Source organism: Bison bison, unplaced genomic scaffold (assembly GCF_000754665.1).
Source record: "Bison bison bison isolate TAMUID 2011002044 unplaced genomic scaffold, Bison_UMD1.0 scf7180017860443, whole genome shotgun sequence".
NCBI classification, from domain to species: domain Eukaryota; kingdom Metazoa; phylum Chordata; class Mammalia; order Artiodactyla; family Bovidae; genus Bison; species Bison bison.
This window is the reverse complement of record NW_011491015.1, coordinates 4087878-4110317: the sequence shown is the minus strand read 5'-3', so window position 1 is coordinate 4110317 and position 22440 is coordinate 4087878. Positions and strand designations below refer to the sequence as shown.

The following is a 22440-nucleotide window of genomic DNA, read 5'->3' as shown; positions in this document are numbered from 1 at the left end:
TTCCCTAGTGGCTCAGACGCTAAGAATCCACTTGTAATGAGGGAGACCTGGGTTCAATCCCTGGATTAGGAAGATCCCTTAGAGGAGGGAATGGCTACCCACTTCAGTATTCTGGCCTGGAGAATTCTATGAACAGAGGAGCCTTTCATGAACAGTGGAGCCTGGCAGGCTACAATCCATGCAGTCACAGAGTTGGACATGACTGGGAGACTTTCACTCACTCACTCATCCACTCTTGGAGCTTCCCAGGTGGCACCAGCAGTAAAGAATCCTCCTGCCAAAGTGGGAGACACAAGAGATGTGGTTTCGATCTTGGGTTGGGAAGATCGCCTGGAGTAGGAAATATCTACTCACTCCTGCATTCTTGCCTGGAAAATTCCATGGACAGAGGAGCTTGGTGGGCTACAGTCCACGTGGCCGAAAGAGTCATACACGACTTAGTACACATTATTCTTGTCCCTCTTTTCCCATGATCCCTCACACTGTGTTTTTCCTTTAAAGTGTTCATCATAATTTTCTGTATGTAACTAGTTGCTTATTTGCAATCTCTTCTGAAGCCTAGAAGTTCCATGAGAGCAGGTCTGTATCTTCTCTGCACATGGATCAGTGCTGCTTATAGGGAGTACTTCATAAACTATTCATGGGAAAAAATAGAATCTGCTTATCTAAGCCTTTAAATGACTGCTTAAATAGACATAAATAGAGAACATTTCTAGTTTTGAGTCTGTACAATACTGTATTGAAAACTATAGCTTTGTATGGTCTGAAGTCGTGGAGTCTGATCCCTCTAGCTATGTTTTTCTTTCTCAAGATTGCTTTGGCTATTTGTGGTCATTTTTGTTTCCATCAGTTCAGTTCACTTCAGTCGCTTAGTTATGTCTGACTCTTTGCGACCCTATGAACCGCAGCACACCAGGCCTCCCTGTCCATCACTAACTCCCGGAGTCCACCCAAACCCATGTCCATCGAGTCAGTGATGTCATCCAACTATCTCATCCTCTGTCATCCCCTTCTCTTCCTGCCCTCAATCTTTCCCAGCATCAGGGTCTTTTCAAATGAGTCAGCTCTTCACATCAGGTGGCCAAAGTATTGGCATTTCAGCTTTAACATCAGTCCTTCCAATGAACATCCAAAACTGATCTCCTTTAGGATGAACTGGTTGGATCTCCTTGCAGTCCAAGGGGCACTGAAGAGTCTTCTCCAACACCACAGTTCAACAGCATCCATTCTTCAGTGCTCAGCTTTATTTATAGTCCAACTCTCACATCCATACATGACCACTGGAAAAACCATAGCCTTGACTAGATGGACCTTTGTTGACAAAGTAATGTCTCTGCTTTTTAATATGCTATCTAGGTTGGTCATAACTTTCCTTCCAAGGAGTAAGCGTCTTTTAATTTCATGGCTGCAGTCACCATCTGCAGTGATTTTGGAGCCCAAAAAATAAAGTCAGCCACTGTTTCCATACAAATTGTAAAATGTTTTGTCCTAGTTCTGTGAAAAAAGCCATTGGTAATTTGATAGGGATTGCACTGAATGTGTAGATTGCTTTGAGTAGTACAGTCATTTTCACAATATTGATTCTTTCAATTCTAGAACATGGTATATCTCCCCATTTTTTTGTGTCATCATTGATTTCTTTTATCAGTGTCTTTTAGTTTCCTGCGTACAACTTTTTTGCCTCCTTAGGTAGGTTTATTTTATCAACTAAAGTGATTGAGAATACTTGAATATAATTTCAATTTATCAATGCTTTGCCTTGTTGCAAAAAGTTTAATCTGACATCATTTAAATGATCTCTCCTTTCTTAAATTAAGTGAATCTTCTTTTCTTAGCTAGTATAATCTCTCTCCAAAAAATCACAGACTCTATTAATGGCGTGAATTTGGAAAACTCCATAATCTATGATCCCTTTACTGGAGCCTTGGAGCCTGGAGGATATGAAATTTACAAAGTGCAATGGGAACATCCTTTTACACCTCTACAGTGGCAATTTATCCATTCATTAAATACTGGGTGCCACACCATCTCATTTACAGTAAAGTCTTTCTATTTCCTTTTTGATTTTACATAGATGGATCTAGGTCAGGGTGAGCAATGAAGATGATGATAGCTAGGATAACTGGAGGTGGTTTGATATGTTTTGTTTTTAAATGATTAGGAAATTGATGAACTCTACACATGAATTGATCCACTGGAGACTTACTGCAATGATTCCTAGGATCCCCCAGCTTGAGTAGGGAAAGAAGGCTCGGGACATTCGACTCTTCCCCAGACACTTTCTCTGTGTCTCAAACCTAATTTCAGTTTCCCAAACATTGATGTTGTTGTTGTTGTTGTTGCTAAGTCGCTTCAGTCGTGTCCGACTCTGTGTGACCCCATAGATGGCAGCCCACCAGGCCCCACAGTCCCTGGGATTCTCCAGGCAAGAATACTGGAGTGGGTTGTCATTTCCTCCTCCAACGCATGAAAGTGAAAAGTGAAAGTGAAGTTGCCCAGTCCTGTCCGACTCTTGGCGACCCCATGGACTGCAGCCTACCAGGCTCCTCCATCCATGGGATTTTCCAGGCAAGAGTACTGGAGTGGGTTGCCATTGCCTTCTCCTAGATAGCTTTTCACTGAATGCTTACTATGCATTTTGCATTCATTAATTCATTTAATCATCACAAGTCTTTGGGGTAAGTTTTATTGTGTGTGTGTGCTCAGTCATGTCTGACTCTTCGACCCATGGCCTGTAGCCCACCAGAATCCTCTGTCCATGGAATTTTCCAGGCAAGAATACTGAAGTGGTTTGCCATTTCCTCCTCTAGGGCATCTTTCCGACACAGGAATAGAACCTGCATCTCTTGTGTCTCCTGCATTGGCAGATGGATACTTTACCACTGTGCCACCCGGGAAAAGACACAAGTTTTCTCATTATCTATGAATATTGTTAACTTTTTTTTGGAAAAAGAGAGCAAAAATTCGTGGTGACTCTATATTTAAGGCTGGATAGTATAGATTCTTTAACTCAAGATGTACTGCTCATAAGAGATAATTTTATATAGGTCAGCATGATCTGGTAAGATGAAATGTTTTAATCCAAGCTAGTTTTCTAAGTAAGATTATGCAGTTAAGCTTCTTGAGGTTTATCACCAGTACTCTGGTTGAGCCTTAGAGTAAATAGGACATGGAAGATAAGCTGCAGTTTCTGCATTAATAGCCTTGGGGGAATTCTAGTGATCAATAGCAGTTATGCTTCTAATAGGCACGAATGAAGAGGGGGGAGCAATTCAGGACACGGGAAGTATTTTCAGGTGAGATAGAAGTTTGGTGGGTTTTTTCCCCCTTTTCATACTCACTAACCCTGAAGGTATTTCATATTCAGTAAATTCATATATCCAGAATGATAAGTGGTTGAAAGTGAAAGTGTAGTCTCTCAGTTGCAAGAGACTCTTTGTGGCACCATGGGCTGTTGCCCGCCAGGCTCCTCTGTCAATGGAATTCTCCAGGCAAGAACACTGGAGTGGGGCTTGAACCTGGGTCTCCTGCATTGCAACAGATTCTTTACCATCTAAGCCACAAGGGAAGCCCCTAAGAAGAGGTTGGTACCATCATAATTGTGATATCGTCATTGCAGTAAGAACTATATATATTGGCTCTTCATTCCCAGTTTTGATATGAGATTCCTAAAACACTTGTAAATTCCTATGTGATAAGAATAACAGGAGCATATTTTCTTCTAATAAGGGGACTCTGGGTGGGCTCCTGAATCACTCCTGGATCAGGGCTGATCACTACTTCTCTGTGAAAGATTAGAGATGGAGTTAATAAATGATCAAGCCCATGTGAAGAAGTTTCCATAAAATCCAAATAGAATGCAAGTGGGGGGAGCTTCCAGGTTGGTGAAGCCTTCCACACACTGGAAAGTAATGTACCCCCACTGCGACTCCACACTTACAGAAACTTGGGACCCTCCCATATCTATATATCTTTTCAAATGGCTGTTTATCTTGTCAGTGACAGTTTGCCACTTGCCATCCAGTTCTACAAGGGTTAAATCATGAGCTACTGCAATTTTATGGACTCAATTTTTGTATCTCCTCATATCTAGAAAAGCACTATAAAATTCTTTATGGTGACGATTCTCCTCGTGACTAGCAGAAAACTTCTGCAAAAAAAAAAAAAAAGATGTTTGATTGCATGTATTACCCCTTCACTAAAATCACATATATACTGACCTTCCCTCCTGCCTCCCTGGAGCAGTTTTGCAGAATTATCTGGAGTCCTATCTCCCGAGCTATAGTCCTCATTTTGTCCTCAATGAAACTTAACTGGAAACTCTCACTTTGTACACTGTTTTAAGTCAAAAACCTGTATCCTTTAGCATATCCTTAACTAAACTGGGAAATGTAAGTAAGTGTTCCTTTGAATACTATGAACTATTCTAGGAAATAATCAGACCCAAAGGGAAGGAGATCATGGAAACTCTTGATTTGTAGCTGAGTCAGACAGGAGTTGTGGGTAACCTGGGGACTTACTACTTGCAACTGGCATCTGAAGTGGGGGGATGTCTCCTGGGACTGAGCCCTTAACCTGAGAGATCTGATGTTATCTCCAGGTAGACAGTATTAGAACTCAGTTAAATTGTAAGACACTCAGGTGTTGTCACAGAATTGCCTGGTGGAGGGGAAAATGCAAATACCTGATCCTCAGCAGTGTCAGAAATGGCCTTCCCAGGTGGTGCAATGGTAAAGAATCTGCCTGCCAACGCAGGAGATGCGGGAGACATGGGTTCTATCCCTGGGTCAGGAAGATTCCATGGAGAAGGAAATGGCAACCCATTAGAGTATTCTTGCCTGGGAAATTCCATGGACAGAGGAGCCTGGCAGGCTACAGTCCATGGGGTCACAAAGAGTTAGACATGACTTAGCAACTAAGCAACAGTGTGAGAAATGAAGCGTTCTGTGTAAAAGGAAAGGAGAGAGACAGAGGAGGAGAATCGGGTTTTTCCAACAAGTCATTTTTTCCTTTTCCTGTATAAATTTGAAAGAAAGGCCAATTTTTATTTATTTATTTTTTTTGGGGGGGGGATAACTTGACCTCTTCGATGTCTTCCTAATACCCAGTAAGCAGCAAACTTGTCTACTTTATCCCAACAGGAAGAAGTCCTTCTTTCCTTTCCCCTCCTTGACCTCATCTGGGTTCAGTGTGGGGATAGTTGATCTCTAGCTACTGGAACCCAGAAAAAAAGAGAATTAGGTTCAGTGGATCACTGTCTATTTTTTATAGTATGCTCACACAGAGGAATGTGGATGGTGAAATGCCTTAATATTTTTCATCCCTTCATATTTATTTAAGATCTTTTCCAATTCAGTATCATTTTGTTCCTTCTGTAAATACATAACAGGGGCAGTGTTTTCATTATCCTTGTTTCACAGGTGACAGAGTGGTAGTTCAGAGAGGTGATGTTAATGGATCATAGTCACACAGTTAATAGTTGCAAAGTCAGGAATTAAAATGAGGTTTCCTATCACTATATCACATCATACAGGAAAAAGAAAAATTGAAAGTAACCAGGTAGAAAGACATTATTCATCAAAAGTGAGGAAAAGATACACATGCCTTCAACCTGCATGTGCTATAATCCTATAGTTAAAATAATCAAAATGCTTATTCAGGAAAATAATGGTTGAGGCAAGTCTCAAAGGCAAGAATCTGGACACAAATATTTTTATGTCATTCCCCCTAATGACTTACCCGGTAGCTGACATCTTCCGAGAGATTCGATGTACCTACAGTAGCCTCTGCTTGCCACAAGGTCTCTTTGATGCTGCAGCCATAAAGGAATACATTCTTCTTTTGGGAGTGGCCATGGAAATCACAGAAGACCTGCAATGACCAAAGAAAGAGAAGCTAAATCTGCTAGTTTCTTATATGCTTAAAATGTCAACTTTCTTAGGTAAATACTGTTTACTTAGCAGAACCAGACACATGGGGACCACTGTCGACTTCAGCAAGAGTTCTGTAGGTAGAGTTATCAAGGATGAAGTTAGGTTGGAAGGACCTCAGGGTCAAACAGGATGTAAAGAAATATAATTCATGTAAAGCTCTTCTGAGAAGTTTTCTTATGATGAGGGAGGAGACAGAGTCCAAACCAGAAGAGGAAATAAGAAATAACCTTTAAGAAATAGCTATTTATATCTTCCACTCAGTTTTAGATTGATTTTTTTATATTGAGCTTCATAAGCAGTTCATATAGTTTGGAAATAAATCCTTTGTCAGTTGCTTTGTTTGCAAATACTTTCTCCCATTCTGAGGGTTGTCTTTTCATATCATTTATGGTTTTCTTTGCTGTGCAAAAGATTTTAAGTTTAATTAGGTCCCATTTGCTTATTTTTCTTTCTATTTTTGTTACTCTAGGAGGTGGGTCAGAAAAGATCTTGCTGTGATTTATGTCCAAGGGTGTACTGTCTGTTTTCCTCTAAGAGTTTTACAGTGTCAGGTTTTATATTTAATCTATTTTGAGTTTATTTTTGTGTATGGTGTTAGGGAGTGTTTTAAATTAGAACTTTTATATGTAGCAGGACCAAGAATCTATTATGTAGAATGAAAATCAGAAAGAGAAAAACAAATACCATATATTAACACTTATTTGTGGAATCTAGGAAAATGTACAGATGAACCTGTCTGCAGGGCAGGTATAGAAATTCAGAGGTAAGGAATGGATGGGTGGACACAGGGAAATTGAGGGGGTGGAACGAACTGGGAGGTTGAGTTTAACATATATACACTGCCATGTGTAAAACAGAGTCAGTGGGAACCTGCTGTATAGCACATGGAGCTCAGCTCGGTGCTCTGTGATGACCTAGATGGATGGGGGGAGGCTTGGAGGGAGTCTCAAGAGGGAGGGGACATATGTACACATACAGCTGATTCACTTTGCTGTACAGCAGAAACTAACACAACATTGTAAAGCAACTGTATCTCAAAAAAAAAAAAAAAAGAAATCACCTTTAACAGTTTTTCCATACAAACTCCAATTAATAAATATAGAAGAAATGAAGTAAATAGAAAATCACCATTAGAACACCGTTTAATAATTGCTGGCAAGATGGATGCCAAAATTAATGAGAAAGATTTGTGGAGCAAAAGGGTTATTTGCATAGTGTCAAAAATCTCTCCTCCAAGATGTTAACTACAGAAGGAAAAACAATAACTTTACCATGGAGAAATCTGGCCGACATTACCTTAACCAAGTAACCAAGGTAAACATCACCAATAACAGACGCGGTGACAAAATTCATATTGAAGAAAAGTTTAAAAATGACTAGCACTCTTTAAAATCATTGAGGTCATGAAAGACAAAGAATGTGTAAGGGATTTTTGCAGAGGAGAAACTAAGGAAATATGAAATCTAAGTATGATGAGGATTGTGAATTAATCTTGAAACAAACAAAAAAATTGGTCTGCAAAGCTTGTGAAACCCATATGAACTCTGTCATTTCATTTATAGCAGTGTTCCAATATTAACCTTCAGTTTTGATAATTGTACCATAATTGTGCAAAGCATAGCATTAGGGGAAAGTGGATGAAGTATGTATGCGTGTGCTTAGTCGCTCAGTTGTGTCAGACTCTTTGCAACCCCACGGACTGCAACCTGCCAGGCTCCTCTGTCCACGGGATTCTCCAGGCCAGAATACTGGAGTGGGTAGCCTTTCCCTGCTCCAGGGGATCTTCCGCACTCAGTGATCGAACCCAGGTCTCCCATATTGCAGGCAGATTCTTTACCATCTGATCCACAAGGGAAGTATATATGGGTATTGTCTATTTTGGGAACTTTCCTAAAATTATTTCAAAACAAAAATGAAAAAATTATACAGTATAATATTTAGTTAAAATCTAGAATGCAAAGTTAGGTTGTTTCAACATCAAAAATAATTCAATGTGATTCACTACATTTATAGACTAAAGAAAGAACTAATATGATAATCATAATAGATGCATGAAAATGTTTGATAAAATTCAATACCCATACAGGATCAAAAAGTAACAAACAATCTTATAAGACAGGCTCAAGGATATATTGCACAACACAGTTAAATAGCCAATATTTTGTAATAACAGTATGTGGAAAGTAATCTATAAAATTGCATAAAAATAAAAAATGTAAAAACATATACATTTACAGACAGAATTTCCTTAACCTAAGAACCATTACCTAAAAAACAGTTAATAGTATAATTTTTGATGAAATATTATGCTTAGTCCCTGAACTCAGGAAAAGACCTGGCACTAAGATTCAATTGTAATTGATGGTATAATTGAAGGAAAAGAAAAATAAACATAAGAGAAAAAAAACAGTATAAGATTTTAAAAGAATAAATAAAATTGTCTTTTATCTCCCTATATAAAGATTGCTAAATGCAGAATATAAAAAATCTATACATACAAATTATTGCAAAATTGCAGGTAAGAATGTCAACATATAAAAATCAAGTGCATTTATAAATACTATAAATGTACCCAAAAAGCCTAAAGTTTAAAACAGTATTTTATATGCCATGAAATATGAAATGACCAAATTGTCAACTTTTGCTGGATCATAAAAAAAACCAAGGGAATTCCAGAAAATCACTTAACTTCTATTTCATTGACTACACTAAAACCTTTGATTGTGTGGATCACAAAAAACCTTGGAAAACAGTATTTAAAATAGCATAAAAGCATGAAACTCATAAGAATAACAGACATTATTATTGGTAAAATAATACATAAATTGATCAATAGAGAAAAGTAGATATTCCAAGGAGAGTCTCACAGTCACTTGATTCATGACAGAGTTCACACACTGGTGCAGTGGGAAAGGATGGTTTTAGGAGGCTTGAATCCCCAGGTAAAATATATAGAAAAATAGAAGTAAATATTTATCCTCATAATATGTTAAAAAGTATCCATATAAATTATAGATCCTAACATGGAAGATAAAATAATAAAGTCACTTGAGGGTAACATAGGTTACTATGTTTGACCTTGGAGCTGGGAAAGAGTTCTTAACGAGGACGAAAATAAGAACTAAAAATAAATAAAAACATTAAAAAACTAGATACATTTCATTGAGAATTTTTTTTGAAGCAAAAACACCAGGAGAAATGTGAAAAGGCAAACCAAAGAGTGAAATAATATACCTGCAGATAGATATCCAACAAGTGATTCATCGAGAATGTATACATGTATCAATAAGAAAACAACAATTAATGGACAAAAAAAGAAGTTCCGAATGGCTGTTAAGCAAATGAAAATGTACTCAACCTCAATCGATATCAAGGAAATATAAAACCACAGTGAGACGCGACTGCATCTATGTGTTATTAGGACTCGTAACATCATGAAAAGAAAACAGCAGAAGTGGAACTCTCAAACCCAGCTTGTGGGACTATGTCGCCATACTGCTACTATAGAAAACAATTTGGGAATGTCTTCTAAAGCTGAATATACACGTATTCTAGAACCTGCCCAACAGAAATGCATACATTGGGCATGAGAAGATAGCAAGAATATATTGGGTTGAACAAAAAGTTCGTTCGGGTTTTTCTGTACCATCTTAAGGAAAAAACCTAAACAAAAATTTTGGCCAACCCATACACAGCAGCATTATTTTTCTTAGCCTAAATCTGTAAGCAGTAGAATTGATTAATACATTGTGCTATAATCATTCAACAAAATACCATCCAGGATTGAGAATGCAAGAACAAGCTAGATGTGAAAGAGCACAGCCGTATGACTTCCTTATATGACATTCAAAAACAGGCAAAACTATTACACTGAAAGACGTTAGAATAATGTCTATGCTTGAGGGTAGGAGGACATTGCATGATGGCCTGGTGTCTGGGTTGTGTGTGGTGTTCTGTCTCTTGGTTTGCTTGACAGTTACATGGTATGTTCATTTTGTGAGAATTTACCAAGCTGTAGAGATGTAATCTGTGTACTTAACACTAAAATAGGATGCATACACACGTCTGTGTTTCAAAGAGACAGAAGTCCCAGAATTTCGTTGAGGTATTTCCTCACATTTGTTCCTTAGTTTCTAGAAATGTAGTCTTTATGGAATAAGTTAAGTACCCAGCGTAGGTAACTGAAGGTGCTTGTCAGATTTGCTAATGATACAGAATTGAGGATAACTGAGGGAAGAATGGGCTTCTTAGCTGAGCTAGTGGTAAAGAACCTGCCTGCAAATGAAGGAGACATAAGAGACATGGGTTCCATCCCTGGGTCAGGAAGATCTCCTGGAGGAGAGCATGGTAATCCACTCCAGTGTTCTTTTTTTTTTTTTCCTACCAAAGTTTATTGTTCATTATCATGTCTATAACTAAAGAGAAATGACATGAATCCACAATATTTAGTACAGTTTAACATATTCCATCAGTTTCAAAAGATTTAACATATTAAAAGCCTGTTTCTAAATTTTTTCATAAGTTTTATGTCATTTAAATATTAATATACAATTAGGTAAAATTCAGAGTATATTAGAAAACAGGAAAAATTGAATTATAAAGATCTCATTAACTCGCTTAAGGGATTAAACACATACCTGCACAAGGGGAATTTTTTCTTTGAAAACAGAAATAGTCTGACTCATTTAATACAGAAAATAATCAGCAATATATTTTCTTTTTTTTTTTAATTTTTAAACTTTACAAAATTGTATTAGTTTTGCCAAATATCAAAATGAATCCGCCACAGGTATACATGTGTTCCCCATTCCAGTATTCTTGCCTGGAGAATCCCATGGACAGAGGAGCCTGGTGGGCTACAGTCCATGGGGTCGCAAGAAGTTGGACACAACTGAAGCTACTACACACATATGCACAAGAGGGTAATAATGACCTTGAATGAGTGAAAGCACAGTAAGAGCGGAAATGATAAGTGGCAAAAGGAGCAGAATTCGTGGAAACTGAAACACTTAAAGTAGAATAAATGCAGCTCCTACAATTAGACGCAAACAGTGGCAAAAGGAAAGAGACGTTCAGCGTAGCAGTAGGTTTTGAATGAGAGATTTGGAGGTTTTAAATGACAGTTTGCTCAAAATGAATCAGTAGCCATGGATGTCAAAATTAATCATAAATTGCTTCTGGAGAAGTTAAAGTGGTCATGCCTTAGGAGAGCAATCAGTCTGATATACCTCACACTGGTCAATTTATATCTAATACAGTGCTTTTCACTTCTGAGTGTGGCATTTAAAAACAAGCCAGGATGCCTCAGTAAATTGAAATCAGAAAGTCAGGGAAATGGGAATGTTTATAAACACAGATCAGGCTTCCCAAGCGGTACTAGCGGTAAAGAACCCACCTGCCAGTCCATGAGACATAAGAGACTTGGGTTTCAGTTCCTGGGTCAGGAAGATGCCCTGGAGGAGGGCATGGCAACCCACTCCAGTATTCTTGCCTGGACAACCCCATGGACAGAGGAGGCTGGTGGGCTACGACTGAAGGGACTTAGCATTCATGCACACAGAAACACAGATCAACTAACTATACTGGAGATGCTTACCCTAGGTGGGAAAAAAGCTCAGTAGGGTCTTGAGAAGCCCTCCAAATTTATAAATTCTCCCATTTGAAGCATGAATAAATATACTTGCTATCATTTCAAATGACAGAGGAAGGCAAAAGGAAGGAGAATATGTACCATGGAAGTAGATTTCAGTTGTTGAATATTTATTATCAGCAAGAAATAACTTTCAATGGTTAGAGATGTCCTGCAATGCAGTGTCACACTTTTAAAAACTTCTGTTCTCTGGAAATAGTTTAGCTAAGGCCAGATAAATTGCTATCAACAATGTTGTTGGTTGAGAAATTAGATGAGATGAGCCTGTTTTCTGGTATCTGATCAAGTCCTTTTGTTTACTGATTGAATAAGAAGCTGTTGACACCAGGAGTGACCCAGAACATGCAGGGTGCATGCATGGAGCCATAAATAAACACGCATATATAAGAAAGATTAAAAAAGGCAAATAGGTAGATGGTCTGCCCAGTCATAATGGGAGAAGATGAAAACTAATTCTTGAAGAGTAGATCAGAACTGATAAGGTGTGGTAGTTGATGGGCTATGTAAGCAGGGAAGAATTCAGAGATGTCAGGACCGATATCTGGAGTCAAGGTGGTTGGAGTCATCTATGAGGTGAGAGTTTTAAGAACTAAAGGACTTGAAGATATTCTCGATAAATTTACCTTCTTTCTCTTCTCCCTCTCTCTCTTAATTTTAAATAAGAGGAAGCTACTGGGCTTCCCTGGTAGCTCAGATGGTGAAGAATCTGCCTGCAGTACGGGAGATCTGGATTTGATCCCTGGGTGGGGAAGATTCCCCTGGAGGAGGGAATGGCTACCCAGCCCAGTATTCTTTGCATGGACAGAGGAGCTTGGTAGGCTACAATCCATGAAGTCGAAAAGAGTTGGGATCAACTGCGAGACTAGCACTTTAACTTTCACTTTTTCTTCAAAAAGCTACTATTTTATTGGGGGAAATTTTTTAATTGCATTGTGAATTTCCTGTTAGCAGAGAAGTATTTTAGGTATTTTTTTCTCTTAAAAATAAAAAAGGAATTTTATTATTGGGGGAGGGAGGAATCCTTAACTCATAGCTTCAAGTTAAAATCTTAGGCGAAAATAAAATCTCTCCAGCTTCTAGATATCATTGAGCTGTGGGTGTTCCATACAGAGTTGCGAGGAGGGAGTCAGTCCAATGACAAGACAAAAATAATGAAAAGGCAGCGGAGAAACAGTGAATGAGCAGAATAAGTTGGGTTGTAAAGGCTGAGATAATTAGGCAAATGTGCAGAGAAAAGCAGAAACCAGAAAATGTGCCCACAGAAGGAGAAAATGAGAGATTGACAGAAGATGTGTCTAGGGTTTGGGTGTTTTCTAGCTCTGGTTAGACATTATTCGACTTGTTCAAAATTGCCACCTTGGTTTACTTAAGCAGGTTTCCGTTGTTTGCAAAAAAAATAAAAATAAAAATCCCCCAGGCCAGTGCTTCTCCATCCTGTCTGTGCACTGGAATCTCCTAAGGAGATTGTAAAAATATCAATGCCTGGAGCCCACCTCCAGAGATGTTGATTTAATTGGTCTGCAGTGACACCAGGGTGATGGGATTGTTAAAAGTTTTCCAGGTTTTTCTAAATGTGTAGCCAGGGTTTAGATCCACTGCATGCATCTTGAGTCTAGAGCGGAGGGTCTGACACGCCATGAAGCAACAGAATAACCTGGAGGACTGGTTGCATCATAGACGGTGGCCCACTCCCCAGCAATGTGGCTACTGAAGCAAGTCTGGGTGAGGCCCAGGAACGTGCATATCTAACAACCCCAGGGGACACTCATGCCGCTGGACATGGGGCTATGCTTTGAAAGCCTCTAAAGGAACCGATCAAATAACTGTTCAAGGTGTGATCTTCTGCCATCATGAATTTCCCGCCAAGTTTTCTCTCTCACGCCTCAGTTTCTCCCTGGGAATAAACACCCACCATTCTCATGAAAAGTGTGCAAACAAATTAGGGCTGTGTCTTAGCAACAGATTTCTCAGCTGAACCAGAAGCTATGCCTCTGTGGTGACAGGTGCTCCTTAGCTGCCGAACTCAACTGGAAAAAAAGAATTTTATTTTTTTCTGATCCTTCACATTCTGAAAGCTGACATAAATGATAAATTATAGACCTCTGCACCTGTTGGAATGAGCTCCACTCTGCCCTAGGAGTTCTAGTGGCCCCTCAAGATTGAAAATAAAGGAGATGGAGACATTGATCTACTTATTGCTCAAATGACACCCCTAAAAATAAAGGCACGTTAGTTATAGGAAACATGTGTTACTCTACATTGCAGGGGGCAATTACAAGACAATTATCAAGTTATTTCAGTTAAAGAAGCTTTTTTCTTTCTGATTGGATGACTTAATACTCATCTACTTCCTTTCAGTAAAAATCTGTAATAGGTAAGTGGGAAATGTGCCCAGTCATGACACTCTAATATCCATGCATTAATAAATGGCCCTATCTTGCTTATTCATCAATTGATTCAACAAATATTTGCTGGGTGCCTGCACTGTGGCAGAAGAAATTAAAATTTTAATATAAGGCAATACTGCCCTCAATAACAATGACAAGAACAACAGTAGTTAATTTATTGGAGACTTACAATGATTCAGATACTGTGCTAAACATTTAATATAGATTATCTCATGATGAAGTAGGTGCTATAATTATCTCCTATTTTGCAGCTGAAAACTTAATTGCAGGAAAAAAAAAAAGTAACTTGCCTAGGCTTGCTCAAGCTCGCACCACTATTAAGTATGTGAACAAGTAATTGAACCCACGTTCGCTCTCATCCAGACTTCATGTTTTAAAACACTTTTTAGGTCGATATTGCCTTTTCCAGGAGCAGTTTTACTGGGATGATCCCACAAGTGAATGTTGCTGTTAATTGCTAAGTCATATTCTACTCTTTGCGACCCCACCGACTGCAGCACGCCAGGCTCCTCTCTCCTTCACTATCTCCTGGAGTTTGCTTAAATTCATGTCCATTGAGTCGATTATACCATCCAACCATCTGTCGCCCCCTTCTCCTCCTGCCCTCAATCTTTTCCAGCATCAGGGTATTTTCCAATGAGTTGGCTCTTCGCATGAGGTGTCCAAAGTACTGGAGCTTCAGCTTTAGCATCAGTCCTTCCAGTGAACATTCAGGGTTGATTTCTGTAGAATTTACTGATTTGATCTCCTTGTAGTCCAAGGGACTCACAAGAGTCTTCTCCAGCACCACAATAGGTGAACATATTACTGTCAGAGGAGAAAGACACACAGTTCCTCTGGAAACCCAAATAAAGACAAGCTGCACAACTCCTGGGGTGTCTTCCACCATGCACTCTAAGGAACGGCACCCCTGAAGTGTATGATGTGGTGGTCCTGGGATTCTTTAGGGGGTGATACCTAAGATGAGCTCCACTGAAGGAGAGCTGTCCAAGCAAATGGAAAAATGAGAAATGACTATGCACATGAAGAACTGCAATCACTCAGAATAAGACTATAGACTGAAAGAGAGTGGATCCTGGGGACAGGCAGAGGTGGGCAGTGATCAGATCCCTGATGTGCATGCTTATCATTGCAGGATGTTTGGACATTTTCCCAACGGTGGGGAAGGAGCCATCAGTATTGTGGTAAAGAGGAGTCATGCACTCAGGTCACCAGAACTGGAGTAAGAAGGAATTGCAGGAGGACTTCCCTGGCAGGGGGCATCCCTGTTGGCTCAGATGGTAAAGAACCTACCTGCAATGCAGAAGACCCAGGTTCAATCTCTAATCCAGGAAGATTCCCTGGAGAAGGGAATGGCTACTCACTCCAGTACTCTTGCCTGGAGAATTCCATGGACAGAGGAGTCTGGCGGGTTACAGTTTCATGGGGTCACAAAGAATTGGATGCGACTGAGCAAAGCAACCTTCCCTGGTGGCCCGGTAGTTAAGATTTCACCTTCTGATGCAGGGTGTATGAGTTTGATCCCTGGTTGGGGAGCTAGGATCCCACATGCCTGAGGGCCAGGAAACCAAAACATTTTTAAAAAATGAAAAAAGAAAAAAAAAAAAAAGAAGCACTACTGTAACAAATTCAATACAGACTTTATAAATCATCCACTTCAAAACAACAAACAAAAAAACAACAAAGAATGAATTGCAGGGCCTGAGACCAGGCACAAGAGAGGGCAAACGCTTACTTTAAGGGAGAAAATGTAAGTATGGATACAAAGGATGTTTGGCGAGAGAGTAAGAAAGTAAAATCTATAGGAATTAGAGACTAAATGGATTCACAGGCTTAGTGAGGAAGAGGTTAAGAATGATACCTAAATTCTGATTACATAAATAGGCAATATGATGTGCTTTTCCCCAAGGCAAGGGACTTGGGAGAGACATAGATCTGAAGCTCTCGTTTAGTTAAGTTTTGTTTTCTTTGAGCCAGAGTGGTTAGTCTTACACTTGTTCACCCTGAGCTAAACTGAGTCCCTTGTGCCTCACTTTCTTCATCAGCCAAGTGTATACTGTGGATTGGATTACGATTTTGAAATCAGACTCCCATGCGTCTCCCTAGTACCTTTTCCCGTGAATTCCTATCTGAACTAAATTGCAAGGTTAATTTAATTCATGCAAACGTGTGTTCCATCATTTCTTGCTCAGCAAAGAGGCTGTTGAGGGCCCCATTAGTATGCTGCTCACACACCTTCACCATCTTTCCCTCCATTCCTTGGTCCCACCCTGGGTCCTCTATAAGCTAATTGGGAACCTTGTTCCAGAGGTTACTCCCCCCTCATCTCAAGCCCATCTCTCCTAGCCATTCCCCTACTCCCATGGCTCCGCTGTTCCTGATTGTTTACTGCTCTTTCTGCCAGCTTTAAGCTGCTGTGTTTTCCATTCCTGACATCTGGGTCTTGTTCCTGCTTCCTGGCAGCAAGACCTCCACATAATTTATACCCTTGCCACAAGAAAATGAAGGCAAGGCTGAAGCTCGAAGGAGGCTAATGCTGGGGAATGTGATGGAAATCCAAAACCACGATGCTTCCAATTAAACCAAACAAGTCTCACTATAGCCCTGGAGATTCCAGCCTGAGTACAGTATTTTGCAGACAACATTCAGCCCAAGTTCTTGAGCAGAGTAAACCTCTCTAGGAGAGAAATGCTATTAGTGGAGTGCTTAGTTATCCAAGAACCCTGTTTGCAAGACCAGATTTCCCAGTCCTTTTACTGACAGGTGTGATCTCTTCTTAGCAAGAGATTCATCTGAGTTGTCAGCAACACCATTCATGTCTGAGGCTAACCACAGGGGGCACGTGCAGAATTTATTCCTATCAATACCTAAAAGAGGCAAGGTGAGGGTGAGGGTTGGCTTCCCCAGTGACTCAGCTGGTAATGAACCTGCCTGCCAATGATGGAGATGCAAGAGATGCAAGAGAGGCAGGGTTGATCTCTGGGTCAGAAAGATCCCTTGGAAGAGGAAATGGCAGCCCACTCCAGTATTCTTGTCTAGAGAACTCCAGGGACAGAGAAAGAAGCCTAGTGGGCTACAGTCCACGAGGTCACAAAGTGTTGGATAGGACTGAGCAAATACACAAACACAACTGAAAGAGGATCTGATGTTCTTTTCTCTTTCCTAGAGTGAGAGATTTTCACTTAAATTGGGCCATTATGGGTCAAAGTTCCAACATGGTCTTAGAAAAGCAGCCTTACTTACACATCAGCTTTGTCTACCTCCAGTGGCTAATTTGGGGTGAAAATTTTCCCATTTAACTCAGCAGAAGGCATCAGTAACTAATGGGTTATGAGATTTCTCACAGTGGGACCCTTTATTAAATATTATAAAATGCTGCTGGAAGTTTTCCGCCATTCCAGAGTTAGGTTATTTTAATGTCCTTCTTTCTAAAATAGCTCAATTACATTGACAAAGCCCATGTACATTAATGCAACATCATGCAGTCTAAAGTGTGGCTTTGTTTTGGATGTAGCTCCGTTCTGGGAACTAATAATGATTTTAATCTCTGCGGTTTACTTAAATGTTTGATATGGGCCAGTCATACTGTTAAGGTTCATGACATACATGTTTAATCAGTATAAAATTCCTGAAAGGAGGCTTTCATTCAAATTTACAAATGAGGTTCAACTTAGCATTGTGCTAAAGTTAAAGGAGGTTAAATGACTAGCACATAGCCACTCATTACTTAATCTTTATTCTGGTATCACGGGAACAATTTTAAATAAAAAAATATGGGATCAAATTATTATTATAATTTTTTTTTTTTTTTTTTACCCAGGACCTCCATGTTTTCTGTTGCTTGTTTCCTTTTTGGTATGGGGATTTTTTTCCCCTACTTTATCCTCAAATACAAAAATAGGAGAATTCTAGATTCAGTACCTTAGCCTGAGTCAAAGAAAATAAGTAACTGTAACACATGTTCCTTTGCTACTTCTGAAGAATAGAGTGCAGATAAAATAAATTGTGTGTACAGCGTATCCTTAGGTCCTTGGAGACAAGGATTTAGGAAGGGACATGCCATTTCTTCTTGTCCTCTACTTCCGTGCCTTTTTTAAAAAGAAGCTGATGAACTAAAAACATATGCCAGAGGGACAGAATAAGACCAGTAAAATAATGTTAGTAGCTGAAAGTTCTGTTTCATTGGGCCCCAGAGAAGGATAAACCCCAAATACACCCTCCCTGTCCCCTGGAAGAAGGCAGCCTATTTTGTGTGAGTGGTAAATGGAAATCAATGAGCTGCTCACGGAGCACTGCAATCTCTTTACCAACACGTATTCAAATTCTTGTCTGGGAAGTCCCATGGACAGAGGGGCATGGCTGGCTACAGCCCATGGGATTGCAAAGAGTCAGACATGACTGAGCATGCACGCACGCACACAGCAAGAGCCAGGGGGATGGAAACTGATACCTCTCCTAATTCTGAAGCCCAGATGCTCTGCAGCAGGACAGAGACCAAGCAGCTACAACACAGCTCTTCAGAAGACACTGCTGGTCTCGGCTCCTCGGAGCTTGCTGGAGCCTCAGCTTTCCTCCTCTCCCCAAAGCCGTGTCCTACTGCCCCAGTGCAGCATGTCTCCTGACCCCTGTGTGGAGCTCCTGGAAGATGAACATTTCAGTGCCTCCCACTAGTTGATTGTTAAGGCTGTCTGCTCTTCTGGGCTTCTCCACTTACATACCTCTCCTCTGACTGGAGCCTTCTGATTTCTAATAAATCTTCTCAGCCTCTCTACTCTGTTCTGGCAAAGATAATCTCCCCTAAATTGACTCGCACGCCTTTGTGCTGGTCAATTTTACTTTGAACATCCTCCTTTATCTCCTAGCTACATTTCAAAGCTCTGTGACTTTGCTTTGATTTCGTTAATTCTAAAATAAATGGAAATGGAAGTATGTACAAGTACAGAACTTGAAAGAGTTTTGAGTCAATGAGTTTTGTTGTAACTGACTCTTCATTCAAAATATAGAACAATTTCCACTAATCTAGAAAGTTCCCTCCTGGCCCCTCTTATTGAATCTCCTTCTAGAGGAAACCACTGTTCTGGTCTAACTCATCTTAAACTTTGTATAAATAGAAGCATAGAATATGTGCTTCTTAATGTCTAACTTATTTCACTAAACATGTTCCTGAAATTGGTCTGTGTTTTTGAGTATATCTGTAGTTGATTGCTACTGTCTTTAAGTTTTTATTGTTGAATTGCATTCCGGTGTATAAATATGCCAATAGTGTGTGTTTCTGGGCTTTTGGATCCAACATCTGCAGCATATTTCCTGATCTTCTAACAGGCAAGAGAGACATAAAATGGAAGTTCAGGACGATAGGAAAGGGAACATAAGATCAGCGTGATGTGAGAGCTATGCCATTAGTTAATAAAAGCTTCCTTTCTTTTGCTCCGTCTGGTGACCTTCAGACACAGAAATCCCACCAAGTCTTCAATTTCACAAGGAAGAAGATAAAAGAGTCCATAATCAGGCTTGTAGACATCTAAAGAAAGGATATTTCTCTACTAGTTTATTGTGAGTGCAAGAAAAACCTTTACTCATCATTCAAGTACAACTCAAACGGCATCTTCAGTCTCTAGCATTTCCTTAACCTTAAGGGAAAGTTACTCAAGCCCTCATTTGTGTTCCTACAACTCACAGGAACCTTGGTTTCAGTTTTTACTGACAAACTTTGTTTCATTTTTTACTACATGGGTTTCTTCACAGACTTGACTCCACTTTCTACCAAAGAAATTATACAACTCCTTAAAGAAAAGGTACCTTCTGGCACTTGGCACAATTATTATACACATGATGTAAATGAGTAGACAAATGGATGACTGCCTGGATGGATGGATGAATGGATGGATGAAAAGATGGATGGATGAATGGATGGAAGGGTAGATGGATGAATCAGTGAATGGATGAAACAATATATGAAAAGGGCTGTATTGCTTAAAACTGAATGAACTGTATGGTCTTTTGCAAGCTCCAGAAGTATCATGACGTTGCTTTCTCCCCATCTCCTGCATTCTCATTAGTCCCAGGAGTTTATATTATTCTACCTGCCAATATGCAAATGTCTCAGTACCATCTAGAGCAGGTAGAACCTCCTAACCACCAGAAATGGGCTTCCTAATGCTTTCAGAAATATTTCCATAAGAGTCAGTGTTTGTGTGAGTTACTGTTAATTTACAACCATGTAGCACAAGAGACAATCTTGACTCAGTGGAAGACTTCCAGGTAAAGGACAGGCCTGAGTACTGAGTGAGTGGCAGTGCTTCTGCTGTCAGCAGAAGGCTGCTTAAATATAGCCACACAGGTAACTGAAAGGTGATGTTGGCCCTAAAGGAGAGCTTTGTAATGCTACGAACAGCATCTAGCACTCAGCTGTTTCTCACCCACCTCTCAGATGGTCCCAGCAGGAAACGAATCTGTGACTGTCATGTTTACAGTTAATTAATGTTTATTTATATTTTTAAACAAGGCTTTCACCTACCATGCTTTAAAATAAATGTTCTGCCCTTCAATTAGAGGTTGTCAGAGTGGAGAGGAATCCTGTTTGTTACGGATAGAATGTGTGTATGCTTAAAATGTGTATCAGGGTGGAAACTCTTTTTCTGTAAGTCTCTCTCTCTCTCCTCCCAGAGGCTGAGGCTTCCTACTTAGAGAGACACTTTTCAAGATCTTGACTTCGAGATTGGAGCTCTGCTATGCATGAGGCCCCGGGTAGGGACTTTCCAAGTGGTGCTAGTGATAAAGAATCCAAGCCAATGCAGGAGATACAGGTTCAATCCCTGGGTTGGGTAGATGATCCCCTGGAGTAGAAAATGTCAACCCACTGAAGTATTCTTGCCTGGAAAATTCCATGGGCAGAGGTGCCTGGCAGGCCACAGCTCATGGGGAAAAGAGTTGGACAGGACTGAGCACACATATGCAGGCCATGAAGTTATTTCTAGAGGGCAGACAGCAGATTACAGTGTCTCCTTGGATGAAGAATGTGAGGTAGCATGAAAACATGGCACATTTTGACCAATGTAGAATAAGCGTTCTTAAGGGAAAAGCATGTGCTTTATCCTTTTGCAATAAAGCACTGACTCAACAAGCCTGAAGCATGTAAACCCTATATTCTCTAAAGAAAGGTCTGACCCTGGACTGGCTCCTGGGAGGTCACCTTGACTTCTGTGGAATATCCTAATAGACAAGAGTGTTTTCTTTACCTGGGACCTTGGGCCACGTTAGAAGGTTGATGCCATGTGATATATGGTGGGGTTCTTGGGCCACAAAGCTTGACCTCTGAAGAGCCTGGAGACTAAGATTAGCCACGTGGACACCAGGGCTACAAAATGACTCCTGAGGGCTTCCCTGGCGGCTCAGTGGTTGAGAATCCACCTGCCAATGCAGGGGATAACGGATTGATCCGTTGCCGGGAAGATCCCAGTATGTCTCGGAGTAACTAGGCTCCCGCGCCACAACCACTGAAGCTCGTGCACCTAGAGCCCACGCTCTGCAACAAGAGAGGCCACCACGATGAGAAGCCCGAACGCGGCAGTTAGAGAGTAGCCCTCACTTGCCAAAACTAGAGAAAGCCTTCATAGCAGCAACAAAGACCCAGTGCAGCCAATATATAACGACCCTCACTAAAAACCCTGGTGGTTCAGGGGAGCGTCCTTGTCTGACAACATTCTACCTGTGATCACACGTCATAGATGGAGAATTAAGCATTGTCCATACAACTGCACTGGGAGCAGACACCTGGGCTTAACACATCCCCTCAAAGAATGAAGAGAGAAGGGGTTGCAGGGTGGAAAGCCAGATCGACTCTACTTCCTGGTGATCCCAAGGACATCATCTGACCTCTTAATGTTTTTGAGGTTCAAGTCAGCTTCTAAATTAGATATTCATCCATTGTTTCACTGGATACTCATTGAATGTGCCACTGTTTTAATCGTATAGTATATGGTCAAAAAGTGGTTAATGGTGGAGATGATTGTTTGAATTGGTCCATGTGTGAGCTTCTGCAAATTAGTTTAAGTTCCTTCAGTGAGGTAAGCACTCTAAATCTGTACATATGCCCTCTGCACTTTTGCAGATAGATATGTTCATAGTTTGTAGTCCATAAATGATTACTTTCATACAGTTACGTGGCTAGTATTACCTCCTATCTTATCTTGAGCCTAAGCCTCTGAATGTTGTTTCTCATCAATTGCACATTTACTATAAGCTTGAGAGAAAAGCCTACACGTGAAAGTGCCTAGAACGGTGACAGAATCATCTTTGGAACTTAATAAGTGCTAGTTGAATACGAATCTGAACATCTAGAGAATATTTTACTATTTAATAAGACATATACACTTTCCTTCTTGATGAATAACTGGAAAAAAAACTAAAGACCCAGGAAATGGGATGAAATGCAATTTTTTGCCCGGTT

General features: G+C 40.2%; 1 protein-coding gene across 2 annotated transcripts in view; it reads right to left on the bottom strand.

Annotated features, from left to right (window-relative positions):
- The window catches only part of AGBL1 (ATP/GTP binding protein-like 1), a 920262-nt gene that overhangs the window by 390995 nt on the left and 506827 nt on the right, over positions 1-22440 (bottom strand). For both annotated transcript variants that reach the window (XM_010832175.1, XM_010832176.1), the window contains one exon: positions 5740-5871. In XM_010832175.1, coding sequence (XP_010830477.1) covers positions 5740-5871 — 132 coding nt within the window. The remainder of the gene's footprint in view (positions 1-5739; positions 5872-22440) is intronic.